The sequence below is a fragment of the Heptranchias perlo genome, chromosome 39 (assembly GCF_035084215.1).
Source record: "Heptranchias perlo isolate sHepPer1 chromosome 39, sHepPer1.hap1, whole genome shotgun sequence".
In the NCBI taxonomy this organism is placed as follows: domain Eukaryota; kingdom Metazoa; phylum Chordata; class Chondrichthyes; order Hexanchiformes; family Hexanchidae; genus Heptranchias; species Heptranchias perlo.
Window position 1 is genome coordinate 12,596,506 of NC_090363.1, and position 26,242 is coordinate 12,622,747.

The 26,242-nt window shown below is 42.9% G+C and overlaps 2 protein-coding genes and 1 pseudogene across 2 annotated transcripts; all 3 read left to right on the forward strand.

Moving 5' to 3' along the window:
* Window positions 1–544: 544 nt before the first annotated feature.
* LOC137305001 (probable G-protein coupled receptor 139) lies at window positions 545–3,707 on the forward strand (annotated as a pseudogene).
* A 10,924-nt stretch (window positions 3,708–14,631) lies between these two features.
* LOC137305030 (probable G-protein coupled receptor 139) lies at window positions 14,632–17,792 on the forward strand. Its single transcript, XM_067973796.1, has 2 exons — window positions 14,632–14,701; window positions 16,888–17,792. Exons 1-2 carry the CDS (start codon window positions 14,632–14,634, stop codon window positions 17,790–17,792), a joined length of 975 nt encoding a protein of 324 aa, XP_067829897.1.
* A 4,711-nt stretch (window positions 17,793–22,503) lies between these two features.
* LOC137305005 (probable G-protein coupled receptor 139) lies at window positions 22,504–25,827 on the forward strand. The gene is made up of 2 exons (XM_067973775.1): window positions 22,504–22,573; window positions 24,923–25,827. Exons 1-2 carry the CDS (start codon window positions 22,504–22,506, stop codon window positions 25,825–25,827), a joined length of 975 nt encoding a protein of 324 aa, XP_067829876.1.
* The last annotated feature ends 415 nt before the right edge of the window (window positions 25,828–26,242 follow it).

Genomic DNA, 26,242 nt, shown 5'->3' on the forward strand with positions numbered 1-26,242 from the left:
GTATACAACTGACGATATCACTTTCTGTGGGGATCTGTAAACGCTTTCCGATCTCGATACATCGATATATCGATGCAATGTAACCACCTGATATCAATATAATATAGAGTATAAATTTTAAAAAAGAAAACATCCTCGATGTAACTAAAATGCAGATGGTGCCAATCTACCACAAGTGTGGACATTAATTTCATCAAATGCCTTCCACGAAATTATGAACGAGTATTCTCAGTTTCAGGAGTCTATACCGTTACTTTAGGAGTGCATTCTTCAAAATATTTTATATGTAAAATATGATCAAATTAATATTTTGGACGCTTTGTTTTCAATGTAAAATGTGTTGCAAATTATCCGACTCCCTGAACAGTGCGATTAAATACGCTCAACTTAATCTGTTTGTTCAATTAATTTTACCTCATGCCAATCATTGTGCAATGACCGTGTGTCACTTGAGCTTTCTCTCAGGTATAAAGAAGCCCTTATTTTGAAGGCAGATCACCTGCGTGTCCATAACACAAACAGAAAACGTCGCTTCTCTCCGAAAATGGGACAGCCAGTAATCATACAGATAGAAAACATATACTACCCTATTCTTGCAACAGTCGGTATTCCGGGTAAGCCGCTTGCGATCAGGTAATATTCATCTGTAACAGTGTTTCACCGTATCACTGCTCCTATTACCGGTGTAATAATATTATCCGTTTGTTTTGATATGGTTGATGTGCCGACATTAATTACTGCCATCTATCTAATAACAATAAGAAAACTCAACGTCTCCTTCATAGTCTTAATATAATAACCTGACAGGCAGCACTATTGGTTCAGTAATTTTAAATTAATTAAGTTAGTGGGAATTTCGTCTCCTTTGTAGAGTCATGTAATAATTAGAAGCAAACTATTGCGGATTCTGGAAACCTGAAATAACAGCAGAAGGTGCTGGAAACACTCAGCAGTACAGGCAGCATCCGTGGAGAGAGAAACAGAGTTAATGTTTCAGCTCGATGACCAGTTCTGATGAAAAGTCACCGACTTGAAACGTTTACTCCGTTTCTCTCTCCACCGATACTGTCTGACCTACTGAGTTTCAAGCATTTTCTATTCTTATTTGTAATTTTCAGTCCGAATCAAATATTAGCATCGCAGTTGGGTTCTGGTGGGTTAACATTGTTGAAAGTTAGAAGACATCCATCAGGACAAGTTGCCAACTAACGTTCCGAGAATATGCCCGCAGCAGCGATTGTTTGTCAATGTTGCTGGATATCCGCAAACCGTGGGCGATATTCCCTCTATGTGTTGGTGAAATGCGACATTACTGACCGCGGGCAACTGCTAAGAAAGTTTACGTTTACAGAGCAATCCTGCAGGCTGCGTGCCTGAAGCTGAGCGATATTTGACGTTGCATTAATGTGTGGCCAGCTCATGGTGTGAGCCTGCAAATTAAAGGCAAACCGGGTCCTGCGGAGCGCAGGCAAAATAAACTGTCGGCGAACATCGACAGCCTTTCCACAATACGACGGATTTCCCTTCTAATTATTGTAACGTAGAAGGAAAATCCGGCGGGTTGTGTTAGCACGTGATTCTCGCCTGCAATTTCCTCTCTGTGCAGCGGCCAATCAATGCTTAATGCCCCGGCGGTGAAGACAACTATCTGCCCGGATGTTTCTTTTGCAAGTTTAATTTAGTGTAATAGCAGTAAACTTTCCTTGTGTTCTCCCGTCTCCACTTCGGCAGAAGATTTGCAGAAACCCGGGAGAGACCGTGTTAACAGCCGAAGTTACGAGAGGCGATTGGGAGAACCTCCTACCCCAAATTTCTACCCAGTTACGTGTTGCTGGAGATAAAATATGTGTTGCTGCTGCTTTCTGCGGGTTTAGTAAGACAAGGAATACAAGATATAAATCAATAATAGACTTTATTCAACTTGAAGGCAGATTTTTAAATTATTATTCTGGAAAACAGAAAACACGAAAAATACCGCATCATATATCAAAACGTTAACATGGGAATGATAAATTGAGATATATTTATTACATGGGTTGTGGGTTTGGAGTCAGAGATTTTCAACTGTAACATTATACATACGTATAAACGGGGTTTAAAGACAGCTTGAAACAGATCTTTTTAAGTTGGTTGAAACATTATTTAATGAAACTACGGAGGCAGCTGCAACTGTTGTGCTTCTGTGTTTCAAAATGCAATCATTCCTTCCACGGCCTCAGTTCTTTATTAATGGTTATTCCAGAATATCAATGAATTAAATTCAAATGCCCTTTACATGTCGGAATCGGATGCATAGCAACAATCTTTGCTGTTATATTATAACGTCAAGCAATGTATCTGATAAATCTTGTCTGCTCGTTACATAAAGAGAAAAACGCAGGGAAAAGACTACGGTAGTCGTTTTCATCTGCTTCCAGGCAATCAAAGATGGAATATTATAGCGAGATTCATATTATCACTCACAAGCCTACATTGGATTATTATTGAGGGTGTTTTAAATGATTAAATATGATTTGTGTCAGGGACATGACAATGTCTGTTCCCTGCACTGTCTGTGACGGTGCATGCAAACTGTAAGTTATCAGTGTAATTGGAGGCAGCAAAGCTTTTTTGAGTTAACTCACAGATGTATATGCATGAAGAAATTTGTGTTTTCAGCATCCGTCAATTTATCTGGCAGAGAGAGAGACTTTTGAGCGACAAGATAAAAAGTGCATGGATTTTCATACAAATAAACAGTCGACTGATCGCTCTCTCAATATAAGGAGAGTTTAGTAATTTCATTTTCCTCTTTTTGCAGCCAATTTGGTGACAATTGTGATTCTCTCCCGCGGATGCTGCGGCCTCTCCAATTGCATCACCCGTTACCTGGTGGCCATGGCGTCGGGGGATCTACTGATCCTGATATTTGCTATAATCCTGTATGAGATTCAAGATGCTTATTTCCCACATTCATTCCTGAACTACACTCCTATTTGTCGAATCACTATCGCCAGTATTCTTGCTTCCTATCATTTTTTTCTATCTGGTTAACTGTCGCTTTCACCTTTGATAGATTCATCGCCATTTGTTGTCAAAAGTTGAGAACAAAATATTGCACCGAAAAAACTGCGGCTGTGGTTATAGCAGTAGTGTGTTTCTTCAGCGTTTTAGAAAATGTTCCATTCTACTTTGCAGTTGAACCTCGGGAAATAATTAACAATGTACCATGGTCCTGCCATATGAAATCCAGCTTCTATACATTACCCATATGGGTAGCATTTTTGTGGTTGGAAAATATTTTAACCCCATTTCTTCCATTTTTGTTGATTCTACTGCTCAATGCTCTGACCATCAGGCACATTGCAATGGCCAATAGAGTGAGGAGGGGACTCCGAGGAAACAAGGATGGTGAAAATCACAATGATCCAGAGATGGAGAACCGAAGGAGGTCGATGATTTTACTGCTCGCCATATCTGGCAGTTTTATACTGTTATGGATGGTATCATTCATATTTTATATTTATGTACAATTTGCAGACACCCAACTTTTAGAAGCAAATTACGACGACCCTTTCACCATTATGGAACAATCCGGGTACATGCTTAGGTCTTTGAGTTCCTGCACAAACACGTTTATTTATGCAGCGTCCCAGAGAAAATTCAGAGATGAGCTGAAGAATATGATTAAGCGACTCCTGGCTCCAATAACCTGTTTATTTAAGTAAATTGAATGGTTTCACCGAATTGAAACATAATCACATCCATCCAAATTAACACAGTTCTTCAATAGAAATCCCCTGTACACACAGGAATCTCCCGTTGAATTGCTCACAGTCAGAAAAAGTTTGCAGGCTCTTAGCTCGCCGGCCTGATTTTCATGTGAATTAAAATAAATGAATAGGGAAGCGGGGTCGCTGATTGGAGAGCGCTCAAGCTTGAAGGCCGACTTGCAATTTTAGAATTTCATAGGAAGAGGAGTAGGCTATTCAGCCCCTCGAGCCTGCTCCGCCATTAAATTAGATCATGGCTGATCTGTATCTTAATTACTTTTAACCCCCTTTGCTCCATATAGCTTGATACCCTCACCCAACAAAAATCTATCAACCTCAATTTTGAATGCTCCCATTGAACCTCAACATCCACAGCCTTTTGGAGATCGGTTTTGCAGATTGCTATGAAGTTTTGTGCGAAAAAGTGCTTCCTGACAGAAGAGGCGTCCAGAGGGGATACGCTTGATAAGACGCAGTTCAATACACTCAGAGCTACTGATTCAAGGGGAGTGAGTCAGATTTTCTTTATTACATGATATCCTGGGCTTGTATCGATCTTCAGGCAAGTAATTCACGGATTTTGTCTATTTCTCTCTCAAAACGGAATCCGTTGTCTCACTTCTTATTAAAATTAAAAATTCTTTAATTGACCTTAATTTTTCCCATAGCTGTTTTACAGACAAGAAGAGTTTGAGAGGAGCTAACACAATGAAGGATAGTGTCTGTCATTTCGCGTTAATGTGGGGGCGGGGTGATGGTTGTGAGCTTCGACAGCACTGGGAGGAAGGGAGAGATTCTGGTAACATTGGTGGTCGCCTCGGCTTTCACCGAGCTGGTGTGGCAGTCTCACCATCAGGCCAATGGGTGAGCTTGGATTTTGTCCAACGGAGGGAGAGTTCTGACATTCAGTAATGCTGGGACACGATTGTCAGATTTAGAAGAATCGGATTATGGATTGGGGATTTGAGATCACCGATTAGACTGATGTAAAATATGAGAGCATAAAATGTAGAATAGGAAAGTTCAAAAAGATCAAATGTAAAATTAGTTACTCCAATATAAAGGGTGAATGCAAAATGCTTTGAATTGATTTAGTAGATTCTTACCAGGGATGGGGGACTTCAGTTCTTTGGATAGATTGGAGAAGCTTGGGTTGTTCTCCTTAGAACAGAGAAGGTTAAGAGAAGATTTGATAGAGGTGTCCAAAATCATGAATGTTTTTGATGGGGTAAATAAGCAGGAACAGTTTCCAGTGGCAGAAGGATCAGTAACCAGAGGACCAGATTTAAGGTGATCGGCAAATTACAGGTCTATGGGGAAAGAGAAGGGGAATGGGACTAGTTTGATAGCTCTTTCGAAGAGCCAGCACAGGCTCGATGGGCCGAAAGGCAACCTCCTGTGATGTACCTACTATGATACTATGATACTTTGAAGTAAATAAATTCCTTCGAGAAGATTGGACGTCTGAGGTCTTTAACTCAACCCTGGTGCTGTGCCCTCTGGTGCGATGCTCTTTGGATGCTGAATTGTCCATAGATTCTGGTAACGTTAGTGGTGGTCTCGGCTTTCACCGAGCTGGTGTGGGAGTCCTGCGGCTCACCTGCAGGGCAGTGGGTGAGCTTCGATTTTGTCCAATGGAAGGAGAGCTCTGACATTCAGTAATTTTAGAAGAATCGGATTAAGGGTCCAGGATTAAATGGGAGCAGTTTTGCAGGAGGTGTGCTGAGGTGTGACCGCACAAAGTGATGTTCCGGGTTCTGAAGCGCTGCGGTGCTGAGTTATTTAACACTGAGGTGGCCATGCGATTAGGATGGAATGGGAATGGGGAATTGGGATCATTGGTCTCTGGTGAATCCTTTCCTTTGGCAGCACCGAAGAGGCACAACCGGGTGTCTTGCAGAACTCGGGAGTGGACAGTGTTTGCTGGCGGGGAGGGGGTGGGGAGTGAATGGAAGTGTCTGACACCATGGATGGGAGTGGGAGAAACTCAGGATCAGACAGCACTTCGGTGGTTGGTCATGAATGTGAAATGAACTTTGTCGAAATCTCTCTGTAGATACTGAAGTCAGAGATTTCTCGTTGGTTCTTTGAAAATAAATGAAAGTTCACAGACTTTAAGAACAAATGACTGCTTTAACAGACAAATATCGAAAAAATACATAACCGCTCAACGTATCATTTCATTTCGAAGCATCAATCGAAAACCTTTTTTCAATATTCATGTATTATACTGATAACATGCGAATATTGAACTGTAGAAGTGGGTCAGGGTGCACTTTTCCAGCGGAAAAAAAGCAACTTAAATTAATGAATGTTGGTTTTAGAAACTACAACTGATTAGACAATCGTCATGTCAAATTAATAAACTGAACAAATATACACAACACAGGGAGCGAGTGCTTCAATCAGAGAATTTTCTCAAAAGATGTTGAAATTACCTTCGTGGTAAATTGATTTAAATAATGAATCTTAAATTAATTTCGTTTTCACATAGTTTGAAAAAAATGAGTTGGTTATACACAGGACAAAAATACAATTCAACAGATTTTAACCTAACTCGCCAGGCGATAAACGGACCGGTCGGATCGACCACCCGTTTTACACCCCGCCTGATATTAGAATCATAGAAATTTACCGCACAGAAGGAGCCCATCTTGTCTGTGCCGGCTGAATAAGAGCTATTATGCTGAAGCCCACTTTCCAACACTTGGTCGGTAGCTTTGTAGGTTATGGCACTTCAAGTGCACATCGAAGTACTTTTTAAATATGATGAGGGTTTCTGCCTCGACCACCCTTTCAGGCAGTGAGTTCCCGATCCCGACCACCCACTGGGTGGAAAAATGTTTTGATTGGGAGGGAGGGGGCGGAGCTGTCAATCAGAGTGAAAGGAGAGTCTGTCAATCAGACTGAGGGAGCGGGTTGTCAATCAGACTGAGGGGGCGGGGTTGTCAATCAGATTGACGAGGGAGGCTGTCAATCAGACTCCGGGACGTGCTGTCAATGAGAGTGAGAGGTGGGGCTGGCAATCAGACTGAGGAGTCGGGGTTGTCAATCAGACTGACGGGGCCGGGCTGTCAATCAGACACAGGGGGCGGGGCTGTCAATCAGACTGAGGGGACGGAGCTGTCAACCAGATTGAGGGGCGTGGCTGGCAGAATCTGCCTGTCTGGGTCATTTGAGGACAGAATTCAAGGACAATTTGAACTGCAGTTAGATGGTGGTTGGCGAGAGTTAGACCACGAGAACGGAGAGCGGACAAGAGATCTGAGACAAGGTACACACACCTGCAAATATGCATGTACATAGATATATGTACATATGCATACACGCATAAAACACACACTTTGACACACTCGGACACATACACATACAGAAACACCTACACACGAAAACATTCACCAAAACATACACATGCATTAACTGACTTCAGGCACGCATATACAAACACACGAGCACACACAGATAAATATATTGCACACACATTAATGTACACCCACACATATACATGCAGACACGAATAGCCTGTTTCGGTGCTGCAGACTCAATGCAATGAAACTCAATGTACACATCATACAATCTTGCAAAAAATCCGAGGAGAGAATTTTCGAAGATTTACAATCACTTCAATAATAATAAACAGATTGCATTCCAAATCAAGACTTCCCCAGAAATCTGCGTGTCGGGTCAGAAGTCATCAAGCATTTCTGCCCAAATGCTGTGAGCCATTTACCCAAACACTGACCCAGGTAGAAGAACAGAAAATGGACCTCAGTAAAACACGGACTGTCCCCACCACTTAAACCGCCCATGATTGAAATCGGGCAAAGAGCCCTGATCAATTTCCATTACTGTTATTGTCAATTACAAAGTCCTCGCTTACAGCGTCGGGTATTTTGGGCAGAAACGGGTGTTCAGTGAGTAGACTGCACCTCGTTAAGGTGAACCTCCAAACAAATTACATGACAACAACCCAACCAAGCAGTTCAGGTACGGCCAATCCAAGCAGTTCAGCTGATCCAGACAGCTTTTGACAACAGACGATTTTTACCTCAGGTATTTTGATAAGATTTTTGTTTGGTAAGGGTATTAAAGGCTACGTAGCGTAGGAGGATAGATGGAGTTAAAATAGAGATCAGCCATGATCTAATTGAATGGCAGAACAGGCACGAGGGGCTGAATGGCCTACTCCTGTTCCTATGTTGTCTGTCACTTGCTCCAACTGCAAAGCTTCAGTAGAGTTCAGGTTCATCTGCTGCTGCTCCTGCCTCTGCTGCTCTTATACCAGCAATCATTGCAAATGAAGAAAATTACAGCAAACAAGCAGCACAGATTGATTTCGGTCGAGACTTTAGATGAGAATTACCAATAGCACTATGCTTAGGTTGACTCCGAGGATAGTTTTTGTCTATTTCAAGGTTTAATTATTATCAGAACTTTTTAATGGAAACCGCCCACCGTATAAATTGGGCAAATCGCACTGGCACCAACTGTAAGCGGTGGGAACTGAATTAAATTTTATCAAGTGTAAAGGGTTTTCTGCCCTCTCCTATTGAAGGGGCATTTGGCCCAGCCAGTCCATGTTGGTATTTACCCCTCTATGAGAGACAATATTCCTAATCCCATATCCCTTATCCACCTCTGCGATTTAACCTCGAATGTTCGGAGTTTCTGCCTCAAACCTCTAACCCTAGAAGAGAATTCGACAGCCTCAACTGGTGATAGAATCGTTTGAAATTCAACATAGGCCGAGAGTTCGATTATCCATGTTCACCTGGATATAGATTGCTGCTGGAGGCAATGCCACTCATTTACACGGATGGGTGATTTACTTCATTTCTCTCCATACTTTGTACTGTAAGGTTCCTTTGACTGTCCCCAGGCACACATTCCCAGGCATAACAGTGGGCGTCTCTTCAGAAATCTTGCCAATAATATTAATATCCATTAGAACACGGCAGGACATGGGCTCGAACACATCGGGGCGTTGAACTGTTACATCAGCAACAGTCCATTATTGACAATGCATAACTGTCCCTCCAACAACTAATGTCCTTTAAGAGAAAACAGAAACAATGTAAGTTTGTTGATTTTGCAGCAACATGAAGTTCAAAAGGTCACGCAAGTGAATTAAATTGGGCGAGGTGGAAACCCAACTTGGGACAATGCATTCTCCTCAGTCCCACATTGAATGTGTGCCCAAGGTAGATTGACAATAGATTGTATCACATCACTGAAGTTTTACTTTGGTGTGCCGTAATATTATTCCACTTCATCTTAGCTTTTCTTTGAACACGGTATTGTAATAATGAAATATTTGATATGGGCACATGACAAGAATCTGATTCTGGCTTAAGATCTTGTTAAGATTTCCAGGACCAACACATTACGCCTTTAAACAGCATCAAAAACAGATGAACTAGTCATTCATTCATCGCACTATCGCGTGCAAAATGGCTAACATGTTATAGAGAAAAAAGATTTGCATTTATAAAGCACTTTTCACGAACGTAGGACATTCCAAAGCACTAAGTGTAGTGACTGTTGCAATGTAAGCATTGACCTGCATAGCAGCCACTGCACGCATTAAGTCACGATAGATTGCAAGCCTTTCCTGGCACGGGTAGATCAGTCGAACTGACTTTAATTTGTGCAATCCCAAGTTCTTGTTTCTGCAAAGCATCTTTCAAATAGATCATCATCTGGTTTAGCGCGTTTAAGAAGGCAATTCCTTTATTCTGCAAAAGGAAATAGGAAGGAAGTGAATTGAGCTGTGCGACCTGGATACCAGACTAGTGATATAGAATAGGTAAACTGGAGACAAGAAAGGCCGGAAATGCACCACGAAAAGACATACAGGAGACCTCAGGCTTTCTTTCAGATGCTGATTGATTTATGCATTTTTGGTTTCACATTTCCAACGTTTTCCCCTTTAAGTGTGGGCTCCATACTTTGTGAGTTGTGATGAATTCAATTATCTCCCTAAATTTGTGCTTCTTCTGATGCTTCGAGTCCCTGCACACCGGACAGATCAACTTCCCGTCCGCCTCATAGGCCAGGTTCAGTTTCTCTTCATGCTCCTCACACCGACTCCTCTCCTCCTCCACCTCCTGAGGCCTGTTCAGCCTCCGAATCTTGTGCACCACATTTCTCAACATACGATTGGGCTGGAGAGTCAACTCTGGAGCTAAAAAACCTAAGAGGTCTGTCACTGCTTTTAAAAACTGTGGACTCTCAGCTGATGAATGAAACAGAGTCTTTTCTTCCACGTGTCTGTGTTTTATTGGACCGCCTTCCATCCAGTTGAGTTCAATTAATCCCGCAATTCTTGGGTTGCCCAGTAAACTGGATCGAGGAGCTCAGCTCCAACGATGATTAACAGATTTGGCAAATTCCCCTCACCCGTTTCGCTCGAAAAAAATTGAAAGGGCCAATCGGGCAGTGCTGGGACATCCCAGTGCCTCCAGCACAAAAACAAAACAATGCACAAGTGCCGTATCTGAGAGGAGGGGAACACTGATACAATTTTTTTTATTATTCCTTCATGGGATGTGCGCGTCGCTGGCGAGGTCAGCTTTTATTGCCTATCCCTAATTGCCCTTGAGAAGATGGTGGTGAGCCGCCGTTATGAACTGCTGCAGTCCGTGTGGTGAAGGTTCTCCCACAGTGCTGTTAGGATGGGAGTTCCATGATATTGACACAGCGACGATGAAGGAACGGCGATAAATTTCCAAGTCAGGATGGAGTGTGATTTGGAAGGGAACATGCAGGTGGTGTTGTTCCCGTGTGCCTGCTGCTCTTGTCCTTCCAGGTGGTAGAGGTCGCGGGTTTGGGGGGTGCTGTCGAATAAGCCTTGGTGAGTTGCTGCAGTGCATCCTGTGGATGGTACACACTGCAGCCACAGTGCGCCGGTGGTGATGGGGGTGAATGTTTATGGTGTTGGATGGGGTGCCAATCAAGCGGGCTGCTTTGTCCTGGAAGGTGTCGAGCTTCTTGAGTGTTGTTGGAGCTGCACTCATCCAGTCAAGTGGAGAGTATTCCATCACGCTCCTGACTGCCTTGTAGATGGTGGGAAGGCTTTGGGGCGTCAGGAGGTGAGTCACTCGCCACAGAATACCCAGCCTCTGACCTGCCCTTGTAGCCACAGTATTTATATGGCTGGTCCAGTTAAGTTTCTGGTCAATGGTGACCCCCAGGATGTTGATGGTGGGGGATTCGGCGATGGTATTGCCGTTGAATGTCAAGGGGAGGTTGTTAGATTCACTATTTTTGGAGATGGTCATTGCCTGGCACTTGTCTGGCGCGATTGTGACTTGCCACTTATCAGCCCAAGCCTGGATGTTGTCCAGTTCTTGCTGCATTAGGGCACGGACTGCTTCATTATCTGAGGGGTTGCAAATGAAACTGTGCAATCATCAGCGAACTTCCCCATTTCTGACCTTATGATGGAGGGAAGGTCATTGATGAAGCAGCTGAAGATGGTTGGGCCTTGGGCACTGCCCTGAGGAACTCCTGCAGCAATGTCCTGCGGCTGAGATGATTGGCCTCCAACAACCACTATCATCTTCCTTTGTGCTCGGTATAACTCCAGCCACTGGAGAGTTTTGCCCCTGATTTCCATTGACTTCAATTTTAGGAGTCAAATGCTGCCTTGATGTCAAGGGCAGTCACTCTCGCCTCACCTCTGGAATTCAGCTCTTTTGTCCATGTTTGGACCAAGGCTGTAAGGAGGTCTGGAGCCGAGTGGTCCTGGTGGAACCCAAACTGAGCATCGCTGAGCAGGTTATTGGTGAGTAAGTGCCGCTTTTTGCACTGTCGACGACACCTTCCATCACTTTGCTGATGATTGAGAGTAGACTGCTGGGGCAGTAATTGGCCGGATTGGATTTGTCTTGCTTTTTGTGGAAAGGACATACCTGGGCAATTTTCCACATTGTCGGGTAGATGCCAGTGTTGTAGATGTACTGGAAGAGCTTGGCTAGAGGTGCAGCTAGTTCTGGTGCACAAGTCTTCAGCACTACAGCCGGGATGTTGTCCGGGCCCATAGCATTTCCAGTATCCAGTGCACTCAGCCGTTTCTTGATTTCAGGTGGAGTGAATCGAACTGGCTGAAGACTGGCTTCTGTGGTGGTGGGGATATCGGGAGGAGGCCGAGATGGATCATCCACTTGGCACTACTGGCTGAAGATGGTTGCAAACGCTTCATCCTTGTCTTTTGCACTCAAGTGCTGGACTCCGCCATCATTGAAGATGGGGATGTTTACAAAGCCTCCTCCTCCCCTTAGTTGTTTAATTGTCCACCAACATTCACGGCTGGATGTGGCAGGACTGCAGAGCTTTGATCTGATCCGTTGGATGTGGAATCGCTTAGCTCTGTCTATAGCATGTTTCCTCAGCTGTTTAGCATGCATGTAGTCCTGAGTTGTAGCTTCACTGGGTTGGCACCTCATTTTTTAGGTACGCCTGGTGCTGTTCCTGGCATGCTGTTCTACGCTCCTCATTGACCCAGGGTTGATCCCCTGGCTTTTTGGTAATGGTAGAGTGAGGAATATGCCGGGCCATTAGGTTACAGATTGTGCTGGAATACAATTCTGCTGCTGCTGATGGCCCACAACACCTCATGGATGCCCACTTTTGAGATTCTAGATCTGTTCTGAATCTATCCCATGTAGCACGGTGGTAGTGCCACACAACACGTTTAACGGTATCCTCACAGCAAAAACGGGACTTTGTCTCCATGAGGACTGTGCGGTGGTCACTCCTACCAATACTGTCATGGACAGATGCATTTGCGACAGGTAGATTGGTGAGGATGAGGTCAAGTAAATTTTTTCCTCGTGTTGGTTCGCTCACCACCTGCCGCAGGCTCAGTCTAGCAGTTATGTTCTTCAGGACTCGGCCAGCTCGTTCGGCAGTGGTGCTACCGAACCACTCTTGGTGATGGACATTGAGGTCCCCCGCCCAGAGTACATTCTGTGCCCGTGATACCCTCAGTCCTTCCTCCAAGTGGTGTTCAACATGGAGGAGGACCGATTCATCAGCTGAGGGAGGGCGGTAGGTGGTAATCAGCAGGAGGTTTCCTTGCCCATGTTTGACCTGATGCCATGAGATTTCATGGGGTCCAGATTCAATGTTAAGGACTCCCAGGCCCACTCCCTCCTGACTGTATATCACTGTACCGCCACCTCTGGTCGTTCTGTCCTGCCAATGGGACAGGACATACCCAGGGATGGTGATGGAAGGGTCTGGGACGTTGGCTGAAAAGTATAATTGTGTGAATATGATTCCTCTTTGGAACTAATACTATCCTTAATTTCTTTTGTTAGCCATGGTTGCGCCACTTTTCCTTTTTTGTTTTTGCACCAGAAAGGAATGTATAATAGTTGCAATTCATACATTCATTCCTTAAATGTTTGCCATTACATATCCACCGTCATGCCTTTTAATGAAGCTTCCTAATTTATCATAGCCAACTTCAATTTCCATCTTAATGAAGAATTCTATCACGTTATGGTCACTCTTCCCTAAAGGACCCCGCATAAAAAGTTTATTAATTAACACCTTCTCATTGCACAATACCCAATCTTGGATAGCCTGCGGGTAAAATCTGAGGATACATTCCCATCTGATACTATTCGGCCCAGGTGTGTCCCAGTGACAGCTCCTGTACATGTGCAGTATGCAGTGTATAAAAGGGAACGGTTCATTGCAGCCGGTACTGGACAGCTCATGTGTGGCTCACTCTCAGCTCCTGTACATCTACAGTGCACTGTGGGTAAAAGGGGAGGATGAACTCCTGCCTGCTGCTGTGCGTCCTGCGTGTGTCTCAGGGTCAGTTCCTGTATACTTACAGTACACAACAGGTAAAATGGAACGATTCACTCCTGACTGGATCGGTCCGGTCCGTGTGTGTCTCCCTGTCAGCTCCTGTACATGTACAGTACACATTGGGTAAAAGGCAACTATTCACTCTCGTCTGTTACTTTATCGCTCATGTATGTCTCACTGTCAGCTCCTGTACGTGTACAGTCCACAACAGGTAAAATGGAACGATTCACTCCTGACTGGATCGGTCCGGTCTGTGTGTGTCTCCCTGTCAGCTCCTGTACATGTACAGCACACAGCTAGTAAAATGCAATGATTCACTGATACGGCAAAGCCCGATTGTGTCAACTCCTGTACATGCACAACACACGGCACGGTTATTGAGATCTTTATCCACATTCATCTTTTTCACAGCCGGTACATATCAGACCAAACCCTGTCCCTTTCACCTCCGCCCAACACATGTTGATGCAGAAATCAAAATCTTAGCATCTTCGTGGGACTGCTCTGTTGTGTACAACTGACGATATCACTTTCTGTGGGGATCTGTAAACGCTTTCCGATCTCGATACATCGATATATCGATGCAATGTAACCACCTGATATCAATATAATATCGAGTATAAATTTTAAAAAAAGAAAACATCCTGGATGTAACTAAAATGCAGATGGTGCCAATCTACCACAAGTGTGGACATTAATTTCATCAAATGCCTTCCACGAAATTATGAACGAGTATTCTCAGTTTCAGGAGTCTATACCGTTACTTTAGGAGTGCATTCTTCAAAATATTTTATATGTAAAATATGATCAAATTAATATTTTGGACGCTTTGTTTTCAATGTAAAATGTGTTGCAAATTATCCGACTCCCTGAACAGTGCGATTAAATACGCTCAGCTTAATCTGTTTGTTCAATTAATTTTACCTCATGCCAATCATTGTGCAATGACCGTGTGTCACTTGAGCTTTCTCTCAGGTATAAAGAAGCCCTTATTTTGAAGGCAGATCACCTGCGTGTCCATAACACAAACAGAAAACGTCGCTTCTCTCCGAAAATGGGACAGCCAGTAATCATACAGATAGAAAACATATACTACCCTATTCTTGCAACAGTCGGTATTCCGGGTAAGCCGCTTGCGATCAGGTAATATTCATCTGTAACAGTGTTTCACCGTATCACTGCTCCTATTACCGGTGTAATAATATTATCCGTTTGTTTTGATATGGTTGATGTGCCGACATTAATTACTGCCATCTATCTAATAACAATAAGAAAACTCAACGTCTCCTTCATAGTCTTAATATAATAACCTGACAGGCAGCACTATTGGTTCAGTAATTTTAAATTAATTAAGTTAGTGGGAATTTCGTCTCCTTTGTAGAGTCATGTAATAATTAGAAGCAAACTATTGCGGATTCTGGAAACCTGAAATAACAGCAGAAGGTGCTGGAAACACTCAGCAGTACAGGCAGCATCCGTGGAGAGAGAAACAGAGTTAATGTTTCAGCTCGATGACCAGTTCTGATGAAAAGTCACCGACTTGAAACGTTTACTCCGTTTCTCTCTCCACCGATACTGTCTGACCTACTGAGTTTCAAGCATTTTCTATTCTTATTTGTAATTTTCAGTCCGAATCAAATATTAGCATCGCAGTTGGGTTCTGGTGGGTTAACATTGTTGAAAGTTAGAAGACATCCATCAGGACAAGTTGCCAACTAACGTTCCGAGAATATGCCCGCAGCAGCGATTGTTTGTCAATGCTGCTGGATATCCGCAAACCGTGGGCGATATTCCCTCCACGTGTTGGTGAAAGGCGACGTTGCTGACCGCGGGCAACTGCTAAGAAAGGTTACGTTTACAGAGCAATCCTGCAGGCTGCGTGCCTGAAGCTGAGCGATATTTGACGTTGCATTAATGTGTGGCCAGCTAATGGTGTGAGCCTGCAAATTAAAGGCAAACCGGGTCCTGCGGAGCGCAGGCAAAATAAACTGTCGGCGAACATCGACAGCCTTTCCACAATACGACGGATTTCCCTTCTAATTATTGTAACATAGAAGGAAAATCCGGCGGGTTGTGTTAGCACGTGATTCTCGCCTGCAATTTCCTCTCTGTGCAGCGGCCAAGCAATGCTTAATGCCCCGGCGGTGAAGACAACTATCTGCCCGGATGTTTCTTTTGCAAGTTTAATTTAGTGTAATAGCAGTAAACTTTCCTTGTGTTCTCCCGTCTCCACTTCGGCAGAAGATTTGCAGAAACCCGGGAGAGACCGTGTTAACAGCCGAAGTTACGAGAGGCGATTGGGAGAACCTCCTCCCCCGAATTTCGACCCAGTGAAGTGTTGCTGGAGATAAAATATGTGTTGCTGCTGCTTTCTGCGGGTTTAGTAAGACAAGGAATACAAGATATAAATCAATAATAGACTTTATTCAACTTGAAGGCAGATTTTTAAATTATTATTCTGGAAAACAGAAAACACGAAAAATACCGCATCATATATCAAAACGTTAACATGGGAATGATAAATTGAGATATATTTATTACATGGGTTGTGGGTTTGGAGTCAGAGATTTTCAACTGTAACATTATACATACGTATAAACGGGGTTTAAAGACAGCTTGAAACAGATCTTTTTAAGTTGGTTGAAACATTATTTAATGAAACTACGGAGGCAGCTGCAACTGTTGTGCTTCTGTGTTTCAAAATGCAATCATTCCTTCCACGGCCTCAGTTCTTTATTAATGGTTATTCCAGAATATCAATGAATTAAATTCAAATGCCCTTTACATGTCGGAATCGGATGCATAGCAACAATCTTTGCTGTTATATTATAACGTCAAGCAATGTATCTGAGAAATCTTGTCTGCTCGTTACATAAAGAGAAAAACGCAGGGAAAAGACTACGGTAGTCGTTTTCATCTGCTTCCAGGCAATCAAAGATGGAATATTATAGCGAGATTCATATTATCACTCACAAGCCTACATTGGATTATTATTGAGGGTGTTTTAAATGATTAAATATGATTTGTGTCAGGGACATGACAATGTCTGTTCCCTGCACTGTCTGTGACGGTGCATGCAAACTGTAAGTTATCAGTGTAATTGGAGGCAGCAAAGCTTTTTTGAGTTAACTCACAGATGTATATGCATGAAGAAATTTGTGTTTTCAGCATCCGTCAATTTATCTGGCAGAGAGAGAGACTTTTGAGCGACAAGATAAAAAGTGCATGGATTTTCATACAAATAAACAGTCGACTGATCGCTCTCTCAATATAAGGAGAGTTTAGTAATTTCATTTTCCTCTTTTTGCAGCCAATTTGGTGACAATTGTGATTCTCTCCCGCGGATGCTGCGGCCTCTCCAATTGCATCACCCGTTACCTGGTGGGCATGGCGTCGGGGGATCTACTGATCCTGATATTTGCTATAATCCTGTATGAGATTCAAGATGCTTATTTCCCACATTCATTCCTGAACTACACTCCTATTTGTCGAATCACTATCGCCAGTATTCTTGCTTCCTATGATTTTTCTATCTGGTTAACTGTCGCTTTCACCTTTGATAGATTCATCGCCATTTGTTGTCAAAAGTTGAGAACAAAATATTGCACCGAAAAAACTGCGGCTGTGGTTATAGCAGTAGTGTGTTTCTTCAGCGTTTTAGAAAATGTTCCATTCTACTTTGCAGTTGAACCTCGGGAAATAATTAACAATGTACCATGGTCCTGCCATATGAAATCCAGCTTCTATACATTACCCATATGGGTAGCATTTTTGTGGTTGGAAAATATTTTAACCCCATTTCTTCCATTTTTGTTGATTCTACTGCTCAATGCTCTGACCATCAGGCACATTGCAATGGCCAATAGAGTGAGGAGGGGACTCCGAGGAAACAAGGATGGTGAAAATCACAATGATCCAGAGATGGAGAACCGAAGGAGGTCGATGATTTTACTGCTCGCCATATCTGGCAGTTTTATACTGTTATGGATGGTATCATTCATATTTTATATTTATGTACAATTTGCAGACACCCAACTTTTAGAAGCAAATTACGACGACCCTTTCACCATTATGGAACAATCCGGGTACATGCTTAGGTCTTTGAGTTCCTGCACAAACACGTTTATTTATGCAGCGTCCCAGAGAAAATTCAGAGATGAGCTGAAGAATATGATTAAGCGACTCCTGGCTCCAATAACCTGTTTATTTAAGTAAATTGAATGGTTTCACCGAATTGAAACATAATCACATCCATCCAAATTAACACAGTTCTTCAATAGAAATCCCCTGTACACACAGGAATCTCCCGTTGAATTGCTCACAGTCAGAAAAAGTTTGCAGGCTCTTAGCTCGCCGGCCTGATTTTCATGTGAATTAAAATAAATGAATAGGGAAGCGGGGTCGCTGATTGGAGAGCGCTCAAGCTTGAAGGCCGACTTGCAATTTTAGAATTTCATAGGAAGAGGAGTAGGCTATTCAGCCCCTCGAGCCTGCTCCGCCATTAAATTAGATCATGGCTGATCTGTATCTTAATTACTTTTAACCCCCTTTGCTCCATATAGCTTGATACCCTCACCCAACAAAAATCTATCAATCTCAATTTTGAATGCTCCCATTGAACCTCAACATCCACAGCCTTTTGGAGATCGGTTTTGCAGATTGCTATTAAGTTTTGTGCGAAAAAGTGCTTCCTGACAGAAGATGCGTCCAGAGGGGATACGCTTGATAAGACGCAGTTCAATACACTCAGAGCTACTGATTCAAGGGGAGTGAGTCAGATTTTCTTTATTACATGATATCCTGGGCTTGTATCGATCTTCAGGCAAGTAATTCACGGATTTTGTCTATTTCTCTCTCAAAACGGAATCCGTTGTCTCACTTCTTATTAAAATTAAAAATTCTTTAATTGACCTTAATTTTTCCCATAGCTGTTTTACAGACAAGAAGAGTTTGAGAGGAGCTAACACAATGAAGGATAGTGTCTGTCATTTCGCGTTAATGTGGGGGCGGGGTGATGGTTGTGACCTTCGACAGCACTGGGAGGAAGGGAGAGATTCTGGTAACATTGGTGGTCGCCTCGGCTTTCACCGAGCTGGTGTGGCAGTCTCACCATCAGGCCAATGGGTGAGCTTGGATTTTGTCCAACGGAGGGAGAGTTCTGACATTCAGTAATGCTGGGACACGATTGTCAGATTTAGAAGAATCGGATTATGGATTGGGGATTTGAGATCACCGATTAGACTGATGTAAAATATGAGAGCATAAAATGTAGAATAGGAAAGTTCAAAAAGATCAAATGTAAAATTAGTTACTCCAATATAAAGGGTGAAAGCAAAATGCTTTGAATTGATTTAGTAGATTCTTACCAGGGATGGGGGACTTCAGTTCTTTGGATAGATTGGAGAAGCTTGGGTTGTTCTCCTTAGAACAGAGAAGGTTAAGAGAAGATTTGATAGAGGTGTCCAAAATCATGAATGTTTTTGATGGGGTAAATAAGCAGGAACAGTTTCCAGTGGCAGAAGGATCAGTAACCAGAGGACCAGATTTAAGGTGATCGGCAAATTACAGGTCTATGGGGAAAGAGAAGGGGAATGGGACTAGTTTGATAGCTCTTTCGAAGAGCCAGCACAGGCTCGATGGGCCGAAAGGCAACCTCCTGTGATGTACCTACTATGATACTATGATACTTTGAAGTAAATAAATTCCTTCGAGAAGATTGGACGTCTGAGGTCTTTAACTCAACCCTGGTGCTGTGCCCTCTGGTGCGATGCTCTTTGGATGCTGAATTGTCCATAGATTCTGGTAACGTTAGTGGTGGTCTCGGCTTTCACCGAGCTGGTGTGGGAGTCCTGCGGCTCACCTGCAGGGCAGTGGGTGAGCTTCGATTTTGTCCAATGGAAGGAGAGCTCTGACATTCAGTAATTTTAGAAGAATCGGATTAAGGGTCCAGGATTAAATGGGAGCAGTTTTGCAGGAGGTGTGCTGAGGTGTGACCGCACAAAGTGATGTTCCGGGTTCTGAAGCGCTGCGGTGCTGAGTTATTTAACACTGAGGTGGCCATGCGATTAGGATGGAATGGGAATGGGGAATTGGGATCATTGGTCTCTGGTGAATCCTTTCCTTTGGCAGCACCGAAGAGGCACAACCGGGTGTCTTGCAGAACTCGGGAGGGGACAGTGTTTGCTGGCGGGGAGGGGGTGGGGAGTGAATGGAAGTGTCTGACACCATGGATGGGAGTGGGAGAAACCCAGGATCAGACAGCACTTCGGTGGTTGGTCATGAATGTGAAATGAACTTTGTCGAAATCTCTCTGTAGATACTGAAGTCAGAGATTTCTCGTTGGTTCTTTGAAAATAAATGAAAGTTCACAGACTTTAAGAACAAATGACTGCTTTAATAGACAAATATTGAAAAAATACATAACCGCTCAACGTATCATTTTATTTCGAAGCATCAATCGAAAACCTTTTTTCAATATTCATGTATTATACTGATAACATGCGAATATTGAACTGTAGAAGTGGGTCAGGGTGCACTTTTCCAGCGGAAAAAAAGCAACTTAAATTAATGAATGTTGGTTTTAGAAACTACAACTGATTAGACAATCGTCATGTCAAATTAATAAACTGAACAAATATACACAACACAGGGAGCGAGTGCTTCAATCAGAGAATTTTCTCAAAAGATGTTGAAATTACCTTCGTGGTAAATTGATTTAAATAATGAATCTTAAATTAATTTCGTTTTCACATAGTTTGAAAAAAAACGGGACTTTGTCTCCATGAGGACTGTGCGGTGGTCACTCCGACCAATACTGTCATGGACAGATGCATTTGCGACAGGTAGATTGCTGAGGATGAGGTCAAGTAAATTTTTTCCTCGTGTTGGTTCGCTCACCACCTGCCGCAGGCCCAGTCTAGCAGTTATGTCCTTCAGGACTCGGCCAGCTCGGTCGGCAGTGGTGCTACCGAACCACTCTTGGTGATGGACATTGAGGTCCCCCGCCCAGAGTACATTCTGTGCCCGTGCTACCCTCAGTCCTTCCTCCAAGTGGTGTTCAACATGGAGGAGGACTGATTCATCAGCTGAGGGAGGGCGGTAGGTGGGAATCAGCAGGAGGTTTCCTTGCCCATGTTTGACCTGATGCCATGAGATTTCATGGGGTCCAGATTCAATGTTGAGGACTCCCAGGCCCACTCCCTCCTGACTGTATATCACTGTACCGCCACCTCTGGTCGTTCTGTCCTGCCAATGGGACAGGACATACCCAGGGATGGTGATGGAAGGGTCTGGGACGTTGGCTGAAAAGTATAATTGTGTGAATATGATTCCTCTTTGGAACTAATACTATCCTTAATTTCTTTTGTTAGCCATGGTTGCGCCACTTTTCCTTTTTTGTTTTTGCACCAGAAAGGAATGTATAATTGTTGCAATTCATACATTCATTCCTTAAATGTTTGCCATTGCATATCCACCGTCATGCCTTTTAATGAAGCTTCCTAATTTATCATAGCCAACTTCAATTTCCATCTTAATGAAGAATTCTATCACGTTATGGTCACTCTTCCCTAAAGGACCCCGCATAAAAAGTTTATTAATTAACACCTTCTCATTGCACAATACCCAATCTTGGATAGCCTGCGGGTAAAATCTGAGGATACACTCCCATCTGATACTATTCGGCCCAGGTGTGTCCCAGTGACAGCTCCTGTACATGTGCAGTATGCAGTGTATAAAAGGGAACGGTTCATTGCAGCCGGTACTGGACAGCTCATGTGTGGCTTACTCTCAGCTCCTGTACATCTACAGTGCACTGTGGGTAAAAGGGGAGGATGAACTCCTGCCTGCTGCTGTGCGTCCTGCGTGCGTCTCAGGGTCAGCTCCTGTATACTTACAGTACACAACAGGTAAAATGGAACGATTCACTCCTGACTGGATCGGTACGGTCCGTGTGTGTCTCCCTGTCAGCTCCTGTACATGTACAGTACACATTGGGTAAAAGGCAACTATTCACTCTCGTCTGTTACTGTATAGCTCATGTGTGTCTCACTGTCAGCTGCTGTACGTGTACAGTCCACAACAGGTAAAATGGAACGATTCACTCCTGACTGGATCGGTCCGGTCTGTGTGTGTCTCCCTGTCAGCTCCTGTACATGTACAGCACACAGCTAGTAAAATGCAATGATTCACTGATACGGCAAAGCCCGATTGTGTCAACTCCTGTACATGCACAATACACGGCAAGGCTATTGAGATCTTTATCCACATTCATCTTTTTCACAGCCGGTACATATCAGACCAAACCCTGTCCCTTTCACCTCCGCCCAACACATGTTGATGCAGAAATCCAACATCTTAGCATCTTCGTGGGACTGCTCTGTTGTATACAACTGACGATATCACTTTCTGTGGGGATCTGTAAACGCTTTCCGATCTCGATACATCGATATATCGATGCAATGTAACCACCTGATATCAATATAATATAGAGTATAAATTTTAAAAAAGAAAACATCCTGGATGTAACTAAAATGCAGATGGTGCCAATCTACCACAAGTGTGGACATTAATTTCATCAAATGCCTTCCACGAAATTATGAACGAGTATTCTCAGTTTCAGGAGTCTATACCGTTACTTTAGGAGTGCATTCTTCAAAATATTTTATATGTAAAATATGATCAAATTAATATTTTGGACGCTTTGTTTTCAATGTAAAATGTGTTGCAAATTATCCGACTCCCTGAACAGTGCGATTAAATACGCTCAGCTTAATCTGTTTGTTCAATTAATTTTACCTCATGCCAATCATTGTGCAATGACCGTGTGTCACTTGAGCTTTCTCTCAGGTATAAAGAAGCCCTTATTTTGAAGGCAGATCACCTGCGTGTCCATAACACAAACAGAAAACGTCGCTTCTCTCCGAAAATGGGACAGCCAGTAATCATACAGATAGAAAACATATACTACCCTATTCTTGCAACAGTCGGTATTCCGGGTAAGCCGCTTGCGATCAGGTAATATTCATCTGTAACAGTGTTTCACCGTATCACTGCTCCTATTACCGGTGTAATAATATTATCCGTTTGTTTTGATATGGTTGATGTGCCGACATTAATTACTGCCATCTATCTAATAACAATAAGAAAACTCAACGTCTCCTTCATAGTCTTAATATAATAACCTGACAGGCAGCACTATTGGTTCAGTAATTTTAAATTAATTAAGTTAGTGGGAATTTCGTCTCCTTTGTAGAGTCATGTAATAATTAGAAGCAAACTATTGCGGATTCTGGAAACCTGAAATAACAGCAGAAGGTGCTGGAAACACTCAGCAGTACAGGCAGCATCCGTGGGGAGAGAAACAGAGTTAATGTTTCAGATCGATGACCAGTTCTGATAAAAGGTCACCGACTTAAAACGTTTACTCCGTTTCTCTCTCCACCGATACTGTCTGACCTACTGAGTTTCAAGCATTTTCTATTCTTATTTGTAATTTTCAGTCCGAATCAAATATTAGCATCGCAGTTGGGTTCTGGTGGGTTAACATTGTTGAAAATTAGAAGACATCCATCAGGACAAGTTGCCAACTAACGTTCCGAGAATATGCCCGCAGCAGCGATTGTTTGTCAATGCTGCTGGATATCCGCAAACCGTGGGCGAGGTTCTCTGTATGTGTTGGTGAAAGGCGACGTTGCTGACCGCGGGCAACCACTAAGAAAGGTTAAGTTTACAGAGCAATCCTGCAGGCTGCGTGCCTGAAGCTGAGCGATATTTGACGTTGCATTAATGTGTGGCCAGCTAATGGTGTCAGCCTGCAAATTAAAGGCAAACCGGGTCCTGCGGAGCGCAGGCAAAATAAACTGTCGGCGAACATCGACAGCCTTTCCACAATACGACGGATTTCCCTTCTAATTATTGTACATAGAAGGAAAATCCGGCGGGTTGTGTTAGCATGTGAATCTCGCCTGGAATTTCCTCTCTGTGCAGCGGCCAAGCAATGCTTAATGCCCCGGCGGTGAAGACAACTATTTGCCCGGAGGTTTTTTTTTTGCACGGTTAATTTAGTGTAATAGCAGTAAACTTTCCTTGTGTTCTCCCGTCTCCACTTCGGCAGAAGATTTGCAGAAACCCAGGAGAGACCGTGTTAACAGCCAAAGTTACGACACGCGATTGGGAGAACCTCCTACCTCGAATTTCGACCCAGTGAAGTGTTGCTGGAGATAAAATATGTGTTGCTGCTGCTTTCTGCGGGTTTAGTAAGACAAGGAATACATGATATAAATCAATAATAGACTTTATTCAACTTGTGGGCAGTTTTTTTTATTATTATTCTGGAAAACTAAAAACACGAAAAATACCGTTATCATGGGAATGATAAATTGAGATATATGTTTGACATGGGTTGTGGGTTTGGTGTCAGAGATTTTGAACTGTAGTATTATACATACGTATAAACGGGGTTTAAAGACAGCTTGAAACATATATTTTTAAGTTAGTTGAAACATTACTTAATGAAACTACGGAGGCAGCTGCAATTGTTGTGCTTCTGAGTTTCAAAATGTAATCATTCATTCCACGGCCTCCCTTCTATATTAATGGTTATTCCAGAATATCAATGAATTAAATTCAAATGCCCTTTGCATGTCAGAATCGGATGCATATCACCATCAATGTTTTTAATATTAAGTTTGATATAAATTTTTCCAGGCACAAGTCCAATGTTTCTCCACAACCCTCTCTATATAGAGATGCGGTGACTTCTTTCATTTAATACTTTGCTTTGAAACAAGCGTCTTTGACGGTACATAGATGGTGTACGTTCCAGGATAAAATGTTTGCTCTTATATTATACACACAAAGCAATGTATCTAAGAAATCGTGCCTGCAAGTTACATAAAGAGAAAAACGCAGCGAAAAGACTTTTGTAGTCGTTTTCATCTGCTTCCAGGCAACCAAAGATGGAATATTACAGCGAGATTCATATTATCACTCAAAAGCCTACACTGCATTACTATTGAGGGTGTTTTAAATGACTATATATGATCTGTGCGAGGGACATGACAATGTCTGTTCCCTGCTCTCTCTGCGACGGTGCATGCAAACTGTAAGTTATCAGTGTAATTGGAGGCAGCAAAGCTTTTTTGAGTTAACTCACAGATTAAGTCAGCCGATGTATATGCATGAAGAAATTTGTGTTTTCAGCATCCGTCATCTTATCTGGCAGAGAGAGAGACTTTTGAGCGACAAGATAAAAAGTGCATAGATTTTCATACGAATAAGCTTTCGACTGATCGCTCTCTCAATATAAGGAGAGTTTAGTAATTTCATTGTCTTCCTTTTTGCAGCCAATTTGGTGACAATTGTGATTCTCTCCCGCGGAAGCTGCGGCCTCTCCAATTGCATCACCCGTTACCTGGTGGCCATGGCGTCGGGGGATCTACTGATCCTGATATTTGGTGTAATCCTGTATGAGATTCAAGATGCTTATTTCCCACATTCATTCCTGAACTACACTCCTATTTGTCGAATCAATATCGTCTTTCTTCTTGCTTCCTATGATTTTTCTATCTGGTTAACCGTCGCTTTCACCTTTGATAGATTCATCGCCATTTGTTGTCAAAAGTTGAGAACAAAATATTGCACAGAAAAAACTGCGGCTGTGGTTGTAGCAGTGGTGTGTTTCTTCAGCGCTTTAGAAAATATTCCATTCTACTTTGCAGTTGAACCTCGGGAAATAATTAACAATGTACCATGGTCCTGCCATATGAAATCCAGCTTCTATACATCACCCATATGGGCAGCATTTTTGTGGTTGGAAAATATTTTAACCCCATTTCTTCCGTTTTTGTTGATTTTACTGCTCAATGCTCTGACTATTAGGCACATTGTGCTGGCCAATAGAGTGAGGAGGGGACTCCGAGGAAACAAGGATGGTGAAAATCACAATGATCCAGAGATGGAGAACCGAAGAAGATCGATGATTTTACTGCTCGCCATATCTGGCAGTTTTATACTGTTATGGATGGTATCATTCATATTTTATATTTATGTACAATTTGCAGACACCCAACTTTTAGATGCAAATTACGACGACCCTTTCACTATTATGGAACAATCCGGATACATGCTTCGGTCTTTGAGTTCCTGCACAAACACGTTTATTTATGCAGCGTCCCAGAGTAAATTCAGAGATGAGCTGAAGAATATGATTAAGCGTCTCCTGGCTCCAATAACCTGTTTATTTAAGTAAATTGAATGGTTTCACCGAATTGAAACATAATTACATCCATCCAAATTAACACAGTTCTTCCACAGAAATGCCCTGTACACACAGGAATCTCCCGTTGAATTGCTCACAGTCAGAAAAAGTTTGCAGGCTCTTCGCTCGCCGGCCGGATTTTCGCGTGAATTAAAATGAATGAATGGGGAAGCGGGGTCGCTGATTGGAGAGCGTTCAAGCTTGAAGGCCTACTTGTAAATTTAGAATTTCATAGGAAGAGGAGGAGGCTATTCAGCCCCTCGAGCCTGCTCCGCCATTAAATTAGATCATGGCTGAACTGTATCTTAACGACATTTAACACCATTTGCTCCATATCGCTTGATACCCTCACCCAACAAAAATCTATCAACCTCAGTTTTGAATGCTCGCATTGAACCTCAACATC

Excerpts from the sequence above, each read along its gene's own strand:
- LOC137305030 (XM_067973796.1), top strand. The coding sequence starts at position 14,632 with ATGGGACAGCCAGTAATCATACAGATAGAAAACATATACTACCCTATT. Across the intron at positions 14,702-16,887 it reads TGCAACAGTCGGTATTCCGG|CCAATTTGGTGACAATTGTG; the intron begins GTAAGCCGCTTG and ends CTCTTTTTGCAG.
- LOC137305005 (XM_067973775.1), top strand. The coding sequence starts at position 22,504 with ATGGGACAGCCAGTAATCATACAGATAGAAAACATATACTACCCTATT. Across the intron at positions 22,574-24,922 it reads TGCAACAGTCGGTATTCCGG|CCAATTTGGTGACAATTGTG; the intron begins GTAAGCCGCTTG and ends TCCTTTTTGCAG.